The sequence below is a fragment of the Lithobates pipiens genome, unplaced genomic scaffold (assembly GCF_037356315.1).
Source record: "Lithobates pipiens isolate NorthernLeopardFrog02 unplaced genomic scaffold, aLitPip1_a1.2 Scaffold_19, whole genome shotgun sequence".
Taxonomy (NCBI): domain Eukaryota; kingdom Metazoa; phylum Chordata; class Amphibia; order Anura; family Ranidae; genus Lithobates; species Lithobates pipiens.
Window position 1 is genome coordinate 159415419 of NW_027507764.1, and position 16959 is coordinate 159432377.

The following is a 16959-nucleotide window of genomic DNA, read 5'->3' on the forward strand; positions in this document are numbered from 1 at the left end:
CCATAGGAAGTCTAGAGAGATCTATAGGGAGCAGTCTATAGTTCACTAAAAGACGGATAAATGTAGGGAGGTTGGAAGAGGTCCGTCTGGGGGGACTCATCATCATAACTGCCATCCACAACTCTGCCCCCAGCTACATCACTAGCTTAGTCTCTAAATACCAACCTACTCGTTCTCTTCCTTCCTCTCAAGACCTCCTTCTCTCTAGCTCCCTCATCACCTCCTCCCATACTCGCCTCCAGGACTTTTCCAAAGCCTCTCCAATCCTATGGAATGCCCTACCCCAATCTGTCCGCCTATCTCCTACTTTATTAGCTTTAAGACAATCCCTGAAAACACTTCTCTTCAGAGAAGCCTACCCCACCCACACCTAACTGCATTTTCATTTTCTCCATCAGCTCATCCCCCCACAGTTATTACCTTTTGTTTCAACTTGACCCTCCCTTCTAGATTGTAAGCTCTAACGAGCAGGGCCCTCTGATCCCTCCTGTATTGATTTGTATTTTAAGTGTACTGTCTGCCCTCATATTGTAAAGCACTGCGCAAACTGTTGGCGCTATATAAATCCTGAATAATAATAAAAACTGAATCTTCTCAAACTGAGAGACTTCTTAAAATTTTGGTAAAGTATTGATCTTTCCATATTCTACCTTTTTAGGTAATTGAATTGTTTTTGCATATAAATTACTAAAACTATTTAAATATATGGCAGAGCAAATTGGAGTATTATTTTTAACTGCAGTATCAAATAATTATATTCCAAATATTAAGAAGACATACATAGTTTTGTTTGTCTTTAAAAATCTAACAGCCAGATCTTGTACAATGGTTTTATTATGAGATATGTGTAAAAATATATAAACTCTAAATTTAACAGAAGCTTTGATCAAATTATCAAGCGGTGCACAATATAACAATTTTGTTTGTGCATTCAAGAGTATAAGGAAGTCTGTTGGTTTGAGAGAGAAGGATCATATCGTTTAAAGTAAACAAAAATTGTTTACATAAATCCATAGTCACGGAAGATATTTCACAAGTTACCAAGTGTTAAATACATAAGCATCATTTAAGTATTGAAATGTGATATTTTGTAATAAGAAATGTGAATATCATCTGAACCATCATTTACTGTATCTCTGATATGTAGAAGTATACATTTATATATCCATTTATTTGTTTTAATCACAAAATATACCAGATATTATTTTGCGCTGTATTTTAGTTAATAAATATATAATTTTTAAGCAATATTATTTGTATCACTTGTCTTCAAAATATCACGGATAAACTAACTTGAATTTCTTGTTTGTATTGTTAGAGAATTGTAAATCTCCCAAATCAAAGATTTGCATATTTTCAGAATTGCAATACATTTTTAAAAATTTCAATATAAACATTCTGACATTGTGGTTCTTTGGATGTGGACACACCAGGGACAATAGGGGGACTCTGATTCCAGACTAGGGACACACACCAGTGGAGCAGGATACGCTATACTGGGAGGCTGCCAAGAAACACATTGAGATATACCCACATGCTGTTACCTTACATAATATATAGCCACTTACCTACATTGCACCTTATATGGACACTACTTATCTTTTTTGCTTTCACCTATAAGAACATTTGCAGCATATACCTATATGGAGGAAACCTTTTTGTATGCTTTTATATGCCATTTAGGATTTTACCTATTCCTTTAGGATTTATTGCAATTGTAGTGCACCTTCTTTTTGAGCATCATTTTTTCACTTCATGTGCACACCATATGGATATATTTCCCATCACTGTTCTACGAAGAATCATTTGCGTGTTTGAAATACTTTTATTATCTTATTGATAGACTTCTGTTGTTTTATCCAAAGAAATCTCAGGGCATGCAACACGTTTTTATACTGCCTAGGACTGGATATATATTGACCTTTGAACATTGCCAACTATGAAGGAATCCAATGTACATAATGATAATCAGAAAATGTCTGTTTGCTTATGTGTATACATGTTTCTATGCAACTCCTTACTTATTATGTAGTGTACAGATTGGCTCTCTGTTTGGAAAGATGGCGGGTACCCCCTGCTTTCCACACATTAGAAGAATGCATATGAGATAAGAGAACTAGCTTCAACCAAACTTCAAGCATTAAGTTTCTCCAATTCTCTTGTATTTTAACCAATGAGATGTACCAATTATTAGACTGACATAGCAATGACGTATCTTTCTGTATAAAATTTTAACACTGCCCAGAAATAAATCAGAAGTTAGAAGTAACCGAGCTGAACGTGTCTCAGAGAGTGTTTATTTCTAATGTGCACGCACATTTATACTTTTTAATTAGAAACAGCAGCCGACAACCTTGAACTAGTTTGTAGTTCTTATCCATTTCACAACCATATATTTCATTGAGCACCTTTTCACTTTATTACGCACAGTATTTAGGTTCATAGCGCCGCGTTACCTTCACTTTATCCACTAGGGTTGCCACCCCATCCCTTTAAAGTGGTTGTAAACACTTACAACCAACTTTGACCTACAGGTAAGCCTAGATTAAGGCTTACCTGTAGGTCCAAGAAATATCTCCTAAACCTACATGGCGATATGCCGCGAGTGGCGGCTCCCGTGTGCATGCGTGGGAGTGACGTCATCGCAGCTTCGCCGAATGACAGCGGCGAAGCCGACCGAGAAGATGGATGCGCCGTACTACAGGGGACAGCGGTGACTTCGCTGGCTCCTGTGTCAGGTAAGTGACACATAATGGACTACTATGCGATGCACAGTAGTCCCTTGTGCTTTACCTTTGCAGGGAATGAAAGAGGAAGTAAACCCATCAGGGTTTACTTCCTCTTTAAACCCGAACATATATGAATTACACAGGTTCTGGGGCTAATTGAATGCAGATAAGGCAGCGAGTTTATTTACCACCTTAATCACCCACAGAACCTGTGTAATTAATATGTATTTGGGTTTAAAGGGATGAGGTGGCAACCCTAGATTCCATACATATGGAAGTGATGCTTATGCCATCAAGCAGACCATTAGCATTAGCACAGTACCTAGGTACAACCTACTCAGGGAGTTCAAGGTGAAAGAAATCAAAAGTTGAGCACGCTAACTGGTGTGTATAGTACATACTGTTAGCTCACAATATGTAAAGCCTTCACCCCAAGAACTGCATAACCATTTAGTAGGAATGGAAGCATGCATCACCTGAATACTACATATTTAATAACACTGCACATACACAGTGATTATGCTAATATAGTTACATAGAATGGAAAAAAAAAAACAACAACAACAACAACACACACACATCCTAATATATATATATATATATATATATATATATATATATATATATATATATATATATATATATATATATAGATGTAAACCAGAGTGTCTTTTTATATACAGTGCCTTGAAAAAGTATTCCTACCCCTTGACATTTTACACATTTTGTCACGTTACAACCAAAAACGTAAATGTATTTTATTGGGCTTTTATGCGATAGACAAACACAGGCACATAATTGTGAAGTGGAAGGAAAACGATAAATGGTTTTCAACATTTTTTGCAAATAAATATCTGAAACGTATGGAATGCATTTGTATTCAGCCCCCTTTACTATTAGTATAAATACAGCTGTTCTGCGAAGTCCTCAGAGGTTGGTTAGAGTACCTTAGTGAGCAAACAGCATCATGAAGGTCAAAAAACACACCAGACAGGTCAGGGATAAACATTGTGGAAAAGTTTAATGCAGAGTTAGGTTATTAAAAAAAAAAAATCCCAAGCTTTGAACATCTTACAGAGCACTGTTTGATGCATCATCCGAAAATACAGAGTATGGCACAACAGCAAACCTACCAAGACACGACCATCCACCTAAACTGACAGGAGACCATTAATCAGGAGCAGCCAAGAGGCCCATGGTAACTGGAGAAGATGCAGAGATCCACTGCTCAGGTGGGTGATTCTGTCCACAGAACAACTATCAGTCATGCACTCCACTAATCTGGCCTTTATCAAAGAGTGGCAAGAAGAAAGCCATGAGAAGTCCTGTTTGCAGCTTGCGAGACGCCATGTGGGGGACACAGCAAACATGTGGAAGAAGGTGCTCTGGTCAGATGAGACCAGAATTTAACTTTTTGGCATAAAAGTAAAACACTATGTGTGGCGGAAAACTAACACTGCACATCACCCTGAACACACCATCCCCCCGTGAAACATGGTGGTGGCAGCATGTTGCAGGGATGCTTTTCTTCATCGGGGACAGGGAATCTGGTCAGAGTTTATAGGAAGATGGATGGAGTCAAATAGAAAACCTGTGTGCAAAAGACTTAAGACTGGGGCAGAGGTTCACCTTCCAGCAAGACAACGACCCTAAACATACAGCCAGAGCAACAGTGGAATGGTTTGGATCAAAGCCCATTCATGTGTTAGAATGGCCCAGTCAAATTCCAGACCTATAGCCAATTAAGAGTCTGTGGCAAGACCTGAAAATGGCTGTTCACAGGCGCGCTCCATACAATCTGACAGAGCTTGAGCTATTTTGCAAAGAATGGGCAAAAATGTCACTCTGTAGATGTGCAAAACTGGTAAAGACATCCCCAAAGACTTGCAGCTGTAATTGTAGCGAAAGGGGGTGACTCAGGGGGGCGCAATACAAATGCGCGCCACACTTTTCCAATTTTATTTTTTATTTTTTTATTTTACACATAAATTTGTGAAAACCATTTATTATTTTCCTTCCACTTCACGATTATGTGCCTCTGTGTGGTGTTGTGTTGGTCTATCACAGTGATGGCGAACCTTTGCACCCCAGATGTTGTGAAACTATGTTTCCCATGATGGCGAACCTTGGCACCCCAGATGTTTTATATCTATGTTTCCCATGATGCTCATGCACTCTGCAGTGTAGTGGAGCATCATAGGAAATTTAGTTCCAAAACATCTGGGGTGCCAAGGTTCGCCATCACTGGTCTATCACATAAAATCCCAATAAAATGCATTTATGTTTTTGGTTGTAACATGACAAAATGTGGAAAATTTCAAGGGGTATGAATACTTTTTCAAGGCACTGTAGTCCACTCGCGTCACAGTCTTTCAACTCCTTAGGTCTTAAATCCAGAACCAGTAGTGAACTCACACCAGAATATGGTGCAGGAAAACCTGCGTTATGTGCAAGTTTGCTACACCGCATTTAAAACAAACTGCATTTTAAATCTGTGGCAGGTGGCAATGCATGCTAATGACAAATGTGATGTGTTTGCCTGCATCGTACTATGCAATCTGGCTGCAGTGCGCTTTTTAAAGTAGTGCACTACTTTTGGTTCGGTGCAAATTCAATTTAATTTCAGATGAATAAGCTGAAAACACATTGCACCAAAATCGCAAGCGCGTTCCTCTGATATTCCTTGTGTGAACTGGTCCTAAAGCTGCTAAGGATGGGCTCAGGCGCGTTCGCAACACCAATTGCCTGCTCCTGCCAGGAAGCTTACACTGCGTATCGCTAATCACAGGCAGCGAGACATTTCCCTATTCGCAGCTGCACAGATCGGGAAATGTCTCACTGCCTGTGATTAGTGATGCACCGTGCAAGCTTCCTGGTGGGCGTGGGCACATGGAGTTGCGAACATGCCTGAGCCCATACGTACTGCTGACACTAAGCCTGGAAGTGTAACCAGAAGTCCAAAACCTGCATGAGTAAATGAGCAATCATTAAATACAGATTTGTGTATGTAGCCCTTGGATAGCAAATTAGCCTAGGAGCTTGTCAGTTGAATATTGCAGAATCCACAATTTATGTTTCTAGCTCAGCTTAGGAGTGGGCGATTGACCAAGATCAGGCAAAGAGTGAAATACTGTCACTTAGACCTAATCTGGCCAATACCTGGGCTCCTCAGTCTCCTTTAGCTATAGCGACTCACAGTATCACCTATCTGGGAATACGTATTGGCCGAACACCCTCAACCTTCTACTCGCTTAATTTTCCACCGGTAGTATCAAAAATTGTAAAGGAGCTGGAAGCTTGGGCAGCTCTTCCTCTCTCGCTCTTTGGGAGATGTCATCTCTTTAAAATGGTCTCATTTGCACGTTTGCTCTACCCCATGCAAACTATTCCTCTTCTGATTAAACACTCTGATATCAAATTGATTCATTCTGCATTGACAAAATTTTTGTGGGTTGGGAAAAAACCAAGGATTGCTTTGAATAAGTTATGCCTCCCGAAGGCAGAGGGGGGAGCGAGCTTGCCCAATATACGTTTCTATAACTTAGCGTGCTTACTTAGGCAAGGCCTTGACTGGTTATCAGGCAAGTCCAGATACTCGAACCATCTTCTAGAAACTGCAGCTGCTACGCCGTTTGCCCTTTCAGCTAGCCTCCACTCGAACCCAAACAAATTGCCTATCCATCTCAAATCAAATCTACTTATCAGAGACACGGTGGTAGCTTGGAGGGAGACCCGGAGACTGCTAGGGTTGCCTTCCAATATCTCCCGCTATTTGCCTATCCAAGCTAATCCCATGTTCCTTCCGTCCACAATGCATGGAGTGTTTGCCTGTTGGTCGACGAAAGGTCTCACTAAGGTACACGACGTTTACCTACACAGTTCGGGTAAACCTTTCCAGATGCTGGCTAGGGAATTCTCTCTACCAGTGACTCATTTCTTCTACTACCACCAATTACTCAGCTATCTGAAGAACTGCCATGGACACACTACGAACCCCTTTCAAAAATCTTTTATAGATACGATATTGCAAAGTGGAGACTACTCTATTTCCACCATTTATACCTATCTAATCTCCCACCAATCTGCCAAATACCATCTTCAACCATTTCAAAAGTGGGCAGACATATTTGATGATATTGACCTTCCCATGAAGTTATTGGAGGGCTACAATCGAGTCCGACATGTCACTGTCTCCGAAACATGGAGGGAGACTCAATTCAAAATTCTGCACAGAGCCTATTACCCCTTCCGTATTAACCGTACCGACCCCGAACAAGAACGTTGTACATGGTGCTCGGCACCACGCCCCACGCTTCTGCATCGCTTATGGGAATGCCCACAAGTTACAAACTTCTGGAACTCAATATTACGGTTCATTCGAGATGTCGCTAACCTTGACCTACCCAGAGACTGCCTATTATGCCTGTTTGGATGTACTCCACCTGTCATAACACCCCTTGAGGGTAACACTGTCCGTGTACCTCAGTGGGTGCATCTATGCCTACTGGTGGCACGGAGAACTATCTTGACGCAATGGATCAAAGTATCACCACCTTCGTTACAAGCTGCGAAAAAGGCCCTGACTACTCTTTTACCTTGAACGGCTGGATACCATCCTGTTAAGCTTTAACTCTACCACACGCTTTTTCTCGAGATGGCGCAAATTTATGGAGCATGTCTTCTCTCAGGAAGAAATACATACCAATATGCAGCCATTTAGGTACACAGACTGGTATCTCAAAAGAGATCTCACAAACTCTTTGGGTGCCCTGAAGATACCCAACAGGGCAACAAGAGAGCGACCCCCCTAAGTAGTGGGTACACCACCATGACTAGTTTATGGTATAGCTTTAGCTACATGTGAGGTTTCCGTGCTTCCGCTCCTGAACGCACTATTCTGTTTGTTGGCATGATAACATAATGTAGAGATATATATATGCTTGATGTATCACCTTTTGTTTTCTTTTTATGACATGTACATGTTTGTGGATGAAAATCTGAATAAATATTTTTTCAAAAAATAAAAAAATAAAAAAAGATCAGGCAAAGAAACTGATTATACCCTAGCAGGCTCTCCTAAATCATCATCTCACCTTTCTACAAAAAAAAAAAAAAAAAAAAGGAGTGTAATCAATGGTAAAAATGGAGTAAGCTCACAGACCCCAGTAGCTCTGTGACTAGTGTAACATAAATGTAGGAAAGAGTTAACATGTTGCAGGTTCTGCTTAACTCTCAGCTGCTGGCACTCTGCTCTGCAGCTTCTGCTTCCAACTTGCCAGGAACACAAAGCACATTCATCCTGCGCTTGCAATAGGCATGTAAACATCCAAAGAGAGGACCTCCTCCCAAAGGCACCCCCACACTGTGCCCCCCCCCCCCCCAGTAAAGGTATAGTAGGAAGGGAAGGAGAGCTAAAAGGAATAAACTCCAGTCAACCTACTTTGGAGCCATCTGCCAGATTCGTAGCAGATGTCATGAAGGAATCAATCTGCATGGCGTAGCATTGTTAACAGGATGAATTCTGCTGTAATGCTCCTGGTCCACCTTCTCCAGCCCTCATCCCCTTGCTCCCAACCTGGTGTCTGGATGCCACCAGGTTATACTCACACGTCTACCATTTTGCGGTCTGTTCAGGGGGACCTAATGTGAGTAAGGGAGGGCTCCACTAGAGAGTCTGAGACCATGAGGATTGTGGCTTCTCCTCCAGCAGAGAAGGATCCATGGATAACACCAAAATGGTGATTGGGGGGGTCCTACAACTAGGATACTAACAAAAGTAACCAAAAAAAAAAAACACACACAAAAAACAAAAAACAATATGCAACCCCTCCAAGTCCATTGTCCCTGGAATCACAGGGGAGCACATACTGGACAACCCCTGCAACTAGCACGATGGCCCCTAAAGCATAGATAAAATAAACTAGTGGCGCCCCTGTTTGGCCAGAGGAAACACAAGTAACTGAGGCTCAGGGGTATGTTGCTCTTTTTTATAATGGTGGATGGTGCATGTCTTGTTTCTAGATAGGAGGACTCGGATCCTTTCCTCAATGCTGCCCTGGAAGATGACTTGAGATAATACCATCCATAATGTGGGGGCAAGTACATTTTAAGCCACAGGCTTAGTATGGCAGCCAAGCAGCTGATATATTATTCTTATACAAGGTTCCTGGAAATGATTCTATTTAAAAAGTTAAAAGACAGGCATCCTAATACTTAACCCACTGCTTGTGCCACCAAACTTTACTGCATTGAAAAGCTAATCTCACAGCATCTGACTAATTTCCGGGTGTATTAGATACCGAGTGCCCTTCACACCAAACATCCTACAAATGTCAATATCAGAGCTGAAGCGGTTTTGAAAAGAGGAATGGTCAAAAAGTAAGGAGGGTTGACAGGGGGTTCACTTAAAGACATGAGCACTTAGAATGGTTTGCGTGTTATCAGCTTAAGCACACTGTGACTTAGATGAGGATCAGATCACATTTTATGGCAAATGACTAGTTAATTGCAATGGATTCACATACTTTTTCTTGACACTGTAGCAGACAAGTCCTGTCACTTTAAATTAATGCTGTAAACTCTACAACTAAGAATTACCTCTTCAAATCCCATTTCAAATAAACATTCAACAGCCCCTGGGACCGGCAAAAGTCTGGTAGAAAATGCTGTATTCCCAATTCTTATGGATCTGTATTTTTCCTCATTTGGACTCCTGTTAGAATAAAAGAAAACAAAAAAAAAAAAATAACACTTTTGGTAGAAAACTTGAAGACGGCAGAATTTATAGTTTTCAACGGATGAAGTAATCTAGACACTGAATATAAATTAAAATTTGTGTCTACTCTAAATAAATACTACAAAATCAAAGAGGTAAACCAAAATTTCAGAAAATTAAAATACAGGATGTTTACTTGATGCATAGGGGGTTGATTTACTAAAACTGGAGAGTGCAAAATCTGGTGCAGCTTTGCATAGAAACCAATCAGGATCCAGGTTTTTTTTTTTGTCGAAGTTTAATTGAAGAAGCTAAAGTTACAAGCCGATTGGCTACCATACACAGCTGCACCAGATTTTGCACTCTCCAGTTTTAGTAAATCAACCATGTCAGGACGCAGCTATGACTTCAACGCAGCAGGGACACAATCAACGCTTTTCCTCCTTATAACTGCAGTGCTTGGTGTAGAGTATTCAAGCAGTCCTCTCACATTCCTTCAAAGGGAAAGTCCAACCAAAGCTGCCTAACTGGTAGCATGCAAGTTGTATGCATTAAAAGGAAAGTGAATGATGTCAGCAGAGTTAAAACGTGATATTAAAGTAATGCTAAACGTAAACCATGTTTTCCATTTTCTATAGCGTAGCCACTGATATGATACATTGCTCTGCCAACTGACAACAATGTGGCACTATTCCTCCCAATGGTACCAGCGCTATTAAGTAACTAGGGGTGACCCCGTACAGAACCCCAGTAGAAAGAGTAATGGACGATCTTAAAAATATATACATTCTATTTGTACAAAATTGTTAAAAGACATAGATGCACAATGTGTGATAAAACAGAAAATTCATGATAACCTCAGACAGTAAGGCCGCGTACACACGCGCGGACTGTTTGCCCAACCTTGTTCGTCAAACAGTTTCGGCAAACAGTCCGCTCAAAATTTGCATGAGCGGACTTGCCCACACACGAGCGGACTGTTTGACGAACAAGGTTGGGCAAACAGTTCGCGCAACTTTTGAAATGAACGGACTCGCCCACGTAAGGAGGAGGCAAATCCGCCCATTTCGAGCGCGTGTACAGGTAGGCGGGGCCCGCGAAGGAGACGTCGCGGGCTCCGCCGCCTGGAATGGGCTTAAAGGGGAACCCCAACGCCGAAAAAAATCGGCGTGGGGGTTCCCCCAAAGTCCACACCAGACCCTTGTCCGAGCACGCTACCCGGCCGGCCAGGAAAGGGGGGCGAGCGAGCGCGCCCCCCCTCCTGAGCCGTACCAGGCCGCGTGCCCTCAACATGGGGGGTGCCTTGGGGAAGGGGGGGCCGCGCGGCCCCCCCACCCCAAAGCACCTTGTCCCCATGTTGATGAGGACAAGGGCCTCTTCCCGACAACCCTGGCCGTTGGTTGTCGGGGTCTGCGGGCGGGGGGCTTATCGGAATCCGGGAGCCCCCTTTAAGAAGGGGGCCCCCGGATACCGGCCCCCCACCCTATGTGAATGAGTATGGGGTACAATGTACCCCTACCCATTCACCTGTGAAATAAAGTACAAAAAAAAACACAACACATGGAAAAAGTATTTTATTGCACAGCTCCGGGGGTCTTCCGTCTTCGGGGGTCTTCTCGCCGGACTCCTCCGCTATGTGTGTGTAGCTCTTTTACTAGCGGAGGAGTCCGGCTTTCTTCCTCCCCGCCGCCGGCCTCTTCTCCCGACTTCGGGGGTCTTGTCCCCCTCTTCGGTTCTTCTGCCGGGCCACCGCGCCTGGTCCGGTGGCCCGGTCTTCTGTCGCCGTCTTCCGTTCTTCTGTCACCGCCTTCGGTTCTTCTGCCGGGCCACCGCGCCTTCTTGTAGCTCTTTTACAGGCGGTGGCCCGGTCTTCTGTCGCCGCTGTCGTCGTCGTCGCCGCCGCCGCCGCCTTCCGTTCTTGTTCTTCTTCTTGTTCTTCTTCTTCTCCTGGAGATGTTGACTCGACGAGCTCTCCGGCCGGAATGCCAGAGCTGCGCTGTGCGGTCACTTATATAGTGACAATGGGGCGGTGTCACATGGTATATGTCACATGGGTTGGTCACATGGTGACCCCGCCCCCTTACGATGTCATAGTCCCCATGTGACATCAACCCATGTGACCAACCCATGTGACATATACCATGTGACACCGCCCCATTGTCACTATATAAGTGGCAGCGGAGCGTGTCCCTGGCATTCCGGCCGGAGAGCTCGTCGAGTCAACATCTCCAGGAGAAGAAGAAGAAGAACAAGAAGAAGAAGAACAAGAACGGAAGGCGGCGGCGGCGGCGACAGCGGCGACAGAAGACCGGGCCACCGCCTGTAAAAGAGCTACAAGAAGGCGCGGTGGCCCGGCAGAAGAACCGAAGGCGGCGACAGAAGAACGGAAGACGGCGACAGAAGACCGGGCCACCGGACCAGGCGCGGTGGCCCGGCAGAAGAACCGAAGAGGGGGACAAGACCCCCGAAGTCGGGAGAAGAGGCCGGCGGCGGGGAGGAAGAAAGCCGGACTCCTCCGCTAGTAAAAGAGCTACACACACATAGCGGAGGAGTCCGGCGAGAAGACCCCCGAAGACGGAAGACCCCCGGAGCTGTGCAATAAAATACTTTTTCCATGTGTTGTGTTTTTTTTGTACTTTATTTCACAGGTGAATGGGTAGGGGTACATTGTACCCCATACTCATTCACATAGGGTGGGGGGCCGGTATCCGGGGGCCCCCTTCTTAAAGGGGGCTCCCGGATTCCGATAAGCCCCCCGCCCGCAGACCCCGACAACCAACGGCCAGGGTTGTCGGGAAGAGGCCCTTGTCCTCATCAACATGGGGACAAGGTGCTTTGGGGTGGGGGGGCCGCGCGGCCCCCCCCTTCCCCAAGGCACCCCCCATGTTGAGGGCACGCGGCCTGGTACGGCTCAGGAGGGGGGGCGCGCTCGCTCGCCCCCCTTTCCTGGCCGGCCGGGTAGCGTGCTCGGACAAGGGTCTGGTGTGGACTTGGGGGGAACCCCCACGCCGATTTTTTTCGGCGTTGGGGTTCCCCTTTAAGCCCATTCCAGGCGGCGGAGCCCGCGACGTCTCCTTCGCGGGCCCCGCCTACCTGTACACGCGCTCGAAATGGGCGGACTTTCCGAGCGGGAACAGTCCGCTCATTTCGAAAGTACAGCGGACAGGCCCACACACGGGCGGACTGTTCGCTCAAACACAGTTTCAGCGGACAGTTTTTCGGAATTTCCGAAAGACTTTGTCCGTCCAACTGTCCGCTGAAACTGTCCGCTGAAAGCCCACACACGAGCGGACTGTCCGCCCAAACACTGTTCAGCGGACAAGGTTGGGCGAACAGTCCGCCCGTGTGTACGCGGCCTAAGTTATACAAACATGTCTAAATGGTCACATAGTAGCCTATGGGAAGTGGCGTGGGACGATCCCCCATTCCCCTCTATGGGAAGTGATGTGGGACGATCCTCCATTCCCCTCTATGGGAAGTGATGTGGGACGATCCCCCATTCCCCTCTATGGGAAGTGATGTGGGACGATCCCCCATTCCCCTCTATGGGAAGTGATGTGGGACGATCCCCCATTCTTCTCTATGGGAAGTGGCGTGGGACGATCCCCCACTCTCCTCTATGGGAAGTGATGTGGGACGATCCCCCATTCCCCTCTATGGGAAGTGATGTGGGACGATCCCCCATTTCCCTCTATGGGAAGTGATGTGGGACGATCCCCCATTTCCCTCTATGGGAAGTGATGTGGGACGATCCCCCATTTCCCTCTATGGGAAGTGATGTGGGACGATCACCCACTCTCCTCTATGGGAAGTGGCGTGGGACGATCCTCCATTCCCCTCAAAGGGAAGTGATGTGGGACGATCACCCACTCTCCTCTATGGGCAGTGGCGTGGGACGATCCTCCATTCCCCTCTATGGGAAGTGATGTGGGACGATCCCCCATTCCTCTCTATGGGAAGTGATGTGGGACGATCCCCCATTCCTCTCTATGGGAAGTGATGTGGGACGATCCCCCATTCCTCTCTATGGGAAGTGATGTGGGACGATCCCCCATTCTTCTCTATGGGAAGTGATGTGGGACGATCCCCCATTCTTCTCTTTTGGAAGTGATGTGGGACGATCCCCCATTCTTCTCTTTTGGAAGTGATGTGGGACGATCCCCCATTCCTCTCTATGGGAAGTGATGTGGGACGATCCCCCATTCCCCTCTATGGGAAGTGATGTGGGACGATCACCCACTCTCCTCTATGGGAAGTGGTGTGGGACGATCCTCCATTCCCCTCTATGGGAAGTGATGTGAGACGATCCCCCATTCCTCTCTATGGGAAGTGATGTGGGACGATCCCCCATTCTTCTCTATGGGAAGTGATGTGGGACGATCCCCCATTCTCCTCTATGGGAAGTGATGTGGGACGATCCCCCATTCTCCTCTATGGGAAGTGATGTGGGACGATCCCCCATTCTCCTCTATGGGAAGTGATGTGGGACGATCCCCCATTCTCCTCTATGGGAAGTGATGTGGGACGATCCCCCATTCTCCTCTATGGGAAGTGATGTGGGACGAGCCCTCATTCCCCTCTATGGGAAGTGATGTGGGACGAGCCCTCATTCCCCTCTATGGGAAGTGATGTGGGACGAGCCCTCATTCCCCTCTATGGGAAGTGATGTGGGACGATCCCCCATTCCCCTCTATGGGAAGTGATGTGGGACTATCCCCCATTCTCCTCTATGGGAAGTGATGTGGGACGAGCCCTCATTCCCCTCTATGGGAAGTGATGTGGGACGAGCCCTCATTCCCCTCTATGGGAAGTGATGTGGGACGAGCCCTCATTCCCCTCTATGGGAAGTGATGATCCCCCATTCTCCTCTATGGGAAGTGATGTGGGACGAGCCCTCATTCCCCTCTATGGGAAGTGATGTGGGACGATCCCCCATTCTCCTCTATGGGAAGTGATGTGGGACGATCCCCCATTCTCCTCTATGGGAAGTGATGTGGGACGATCCCCCATTCTCCTCTATGGGAAGTGATGTGGGACGAGCCCTCATTCCCCTCTATGGGAAGTGATGTGGGACGAGCCCTCATTCCCCTCTATGGAAAGTGATGTGGGACGAGCCCTCATTCCCCTCTATGGGAAGTGATGTGGGACGAGCCCTCATTCCCCTTTATGGGAAGTGATGTGGGACGAGCCCTCATTCCCCTCTATGGGAAGTGATGTGGGACGAGCCCCCATTCCCCTCTATGGGAAGTGATGTGGGACGAGCCCCCATTCCCCTCTATGGGAAGTGATGTGGGACGAGCCCCCATTCCCCTCTATGGGAAGTGATGTGGGACGAGCCCCCATTCCCCTCTATGGGAAGTGATGTGGGACGAGCCCCCATTCCCCTCTATGGGAAGTGATGTGGGACGAGCCCCCATTCCCCTCTATGGGAAGTGATGTGGGACGAGCCCCCATTCCCCTCTATGGGAAGTGATGTGGGACGAGCCCCCATTCCCCTCTATGGGAAGTGATGTGGGACGAGCCCCCATTCCCCTCTATGGGAAGTGATGTGGGACGATCCCCCACTCTCCTCTATGGGAAGTGATGTGGGACGATCCCCCATTCCCCTCTATGGGATGTGATGTGGGACGATCCCCCCAGTCCCCTCTATGGGAAGTGATGATCCCCCATTCCCCTCTATGGGAAGTGATGTGGGACGAGCCCCCATTCCCCTCTATGGGAAGTGATGTGGGACGATCCCCCACTCTCCTCTATGGGAAGTGATGTGGGACGATCCCCCATTCCCCTCTATGGGAAGTGATGTGGGACGATCCCCCCAGTCCCCTCTATGGGAAGTGATGATCCCCCATTCCCCTCTATGGGAAGTGATGTGGGACGAGCCCCCATTCCCCTCTATGGGAAGTGATGTGGGACGAGCCCCCATTCCCCTCTATGGGAAGTGATGTGGGACGAGCCCCCATTCCCCTCTATGGGAAGTGATGTGGGACGAGCCCCCATTCCCCTCTATGGGAAGTGATGTGGGACGAGCCCCCATTCCCCTCTATGGGAAGTGATGTGGGACGAGCCCCCATTCCCCTCTATGGGAAGTGATGTGGGACGAGCCCCCATTCCCCTCTATGGGAAGTGATGTGGGACGATCCCCCATTCCCCTCTATGGGAAGTGATGTGGGACGATCCCCCATTCCCCTCTATGGGAAGTGATGTGGGACGATTCCCCATTCCCCTCTATGGGAAGTGATGTGGGACGATCCCCCATTCCCCTCTATGGGAAGTGATGTGGGACGATCCCCCATTCCCCTCTATGGGAAGTGATGTGGGACGATCCCCCATTCTTCTCTATGGGAAGTGGCGTGGGACGATCCCCCACTCTCCTCTATGGGAAGTGATGTGGGACGATCCCCCATTCCCCTCTATGGGAAGTGATGTGGGACGATCCCCCATTTCCCTCTATGGGAAGTGATGTGGGACGATCCCCCATTTCCCTCTATGGGAAGTGATGTGGGACGATCCCCCATTTCCCTCTATGGGAAGTGATGTGGGACGATCCCCCATTTCCCTCTATGGGAAGTGATGTGGGACGATCCCCCATTTCCCTCTATGGGAAGTGATGTGGGACGATCACCCACTCTCCTCTATGGGAAGTGGCGTGGGACGATCCTCCATTCCCCTCAAAGGGAAGTGATGTGGGACGATCACCCACTCTCCTCTATGGGCAGTGGCGTGGGACGATCCTCCATTCCCCTCTATGGGAAGTGATGTGGGACGATCCCCCATTCCTCTCTATGGGAAGTGATGTGGGACGATCCCCCATTCCTCTCTATGGGAAGTGATGTGGGACGATCCCCCATTCCTCTCTATGGGAAGTGATGTGGGACGATCCCCCATTCTTCTCTATGGGAAGTGATGTGGGACGATCCCCCATTCTTCTCTTTTGGAAGTGATGTGGGACGATCCCCCATTCTTCTCTTTTGGAAGTGATGTGGGACGATCCCCCATTCCTCTCTATGGGAAGTGATGTGGGACGATCCCCCATTCCCCTCTATGGGAAGTGATGTGGGACGATCACCCACTCTCCTCTATGGGAAGTGGCGTGGGACGATCCTCCATTCCCCTCTATGGGAAGTGATGTGAGACGATCCCCCATTCCTCTCTATGGGAAGTGATGTGGGACGATCCCCCATTCTTCTCTATGGGAAGTGATGTGGGACGATCCCCCATTCTCCTCTATGGGAAGTGATGTGGGACGATCCCCCATTCTCCTCTATGGGAAGTGATGTGGGACGATCCCCCATTCTCCTCTATGGGAAGTGATGTGGGACGATCCCCCATTCTCCTCTATGGGAAGTGATGTGGGACGAGCCCTCATTCCCCTCTATGGGAAGTGATGTGGGACGAGCCCTCATTCCCCTCTATGGGAAGTGATGTGGGACGATCCCCCATTCTCCTCTATGGGAAGTGATGTGGGACGATCCCCCATTCTCCTCTATGGGAAGTGATGTGGGACGATCCCCCATT

General features: G+C 47.3%; 1 protein-coding gene across 1 annotated transcript in view; it reads right to left on the bottom strand.

The window, feature by feature from the left end:
• Positions 1-16959, bottom strand: part of NGLY1 (N-glycanase 1) — an 83128-nt gene that overhangs the window by 64209 nt on the left and 1960 nt on the right. Inside the window, exon 2 of the mRNA XM_077491431.1 lies at positions 9327-9441. Within this exon, the coding sequence (XP_077347557.1) occupies positions 9327-9441 (115 nt within the window). The remainder of the gene's footprint in view (positions 1-9326; positions 9442-16959) is intronic.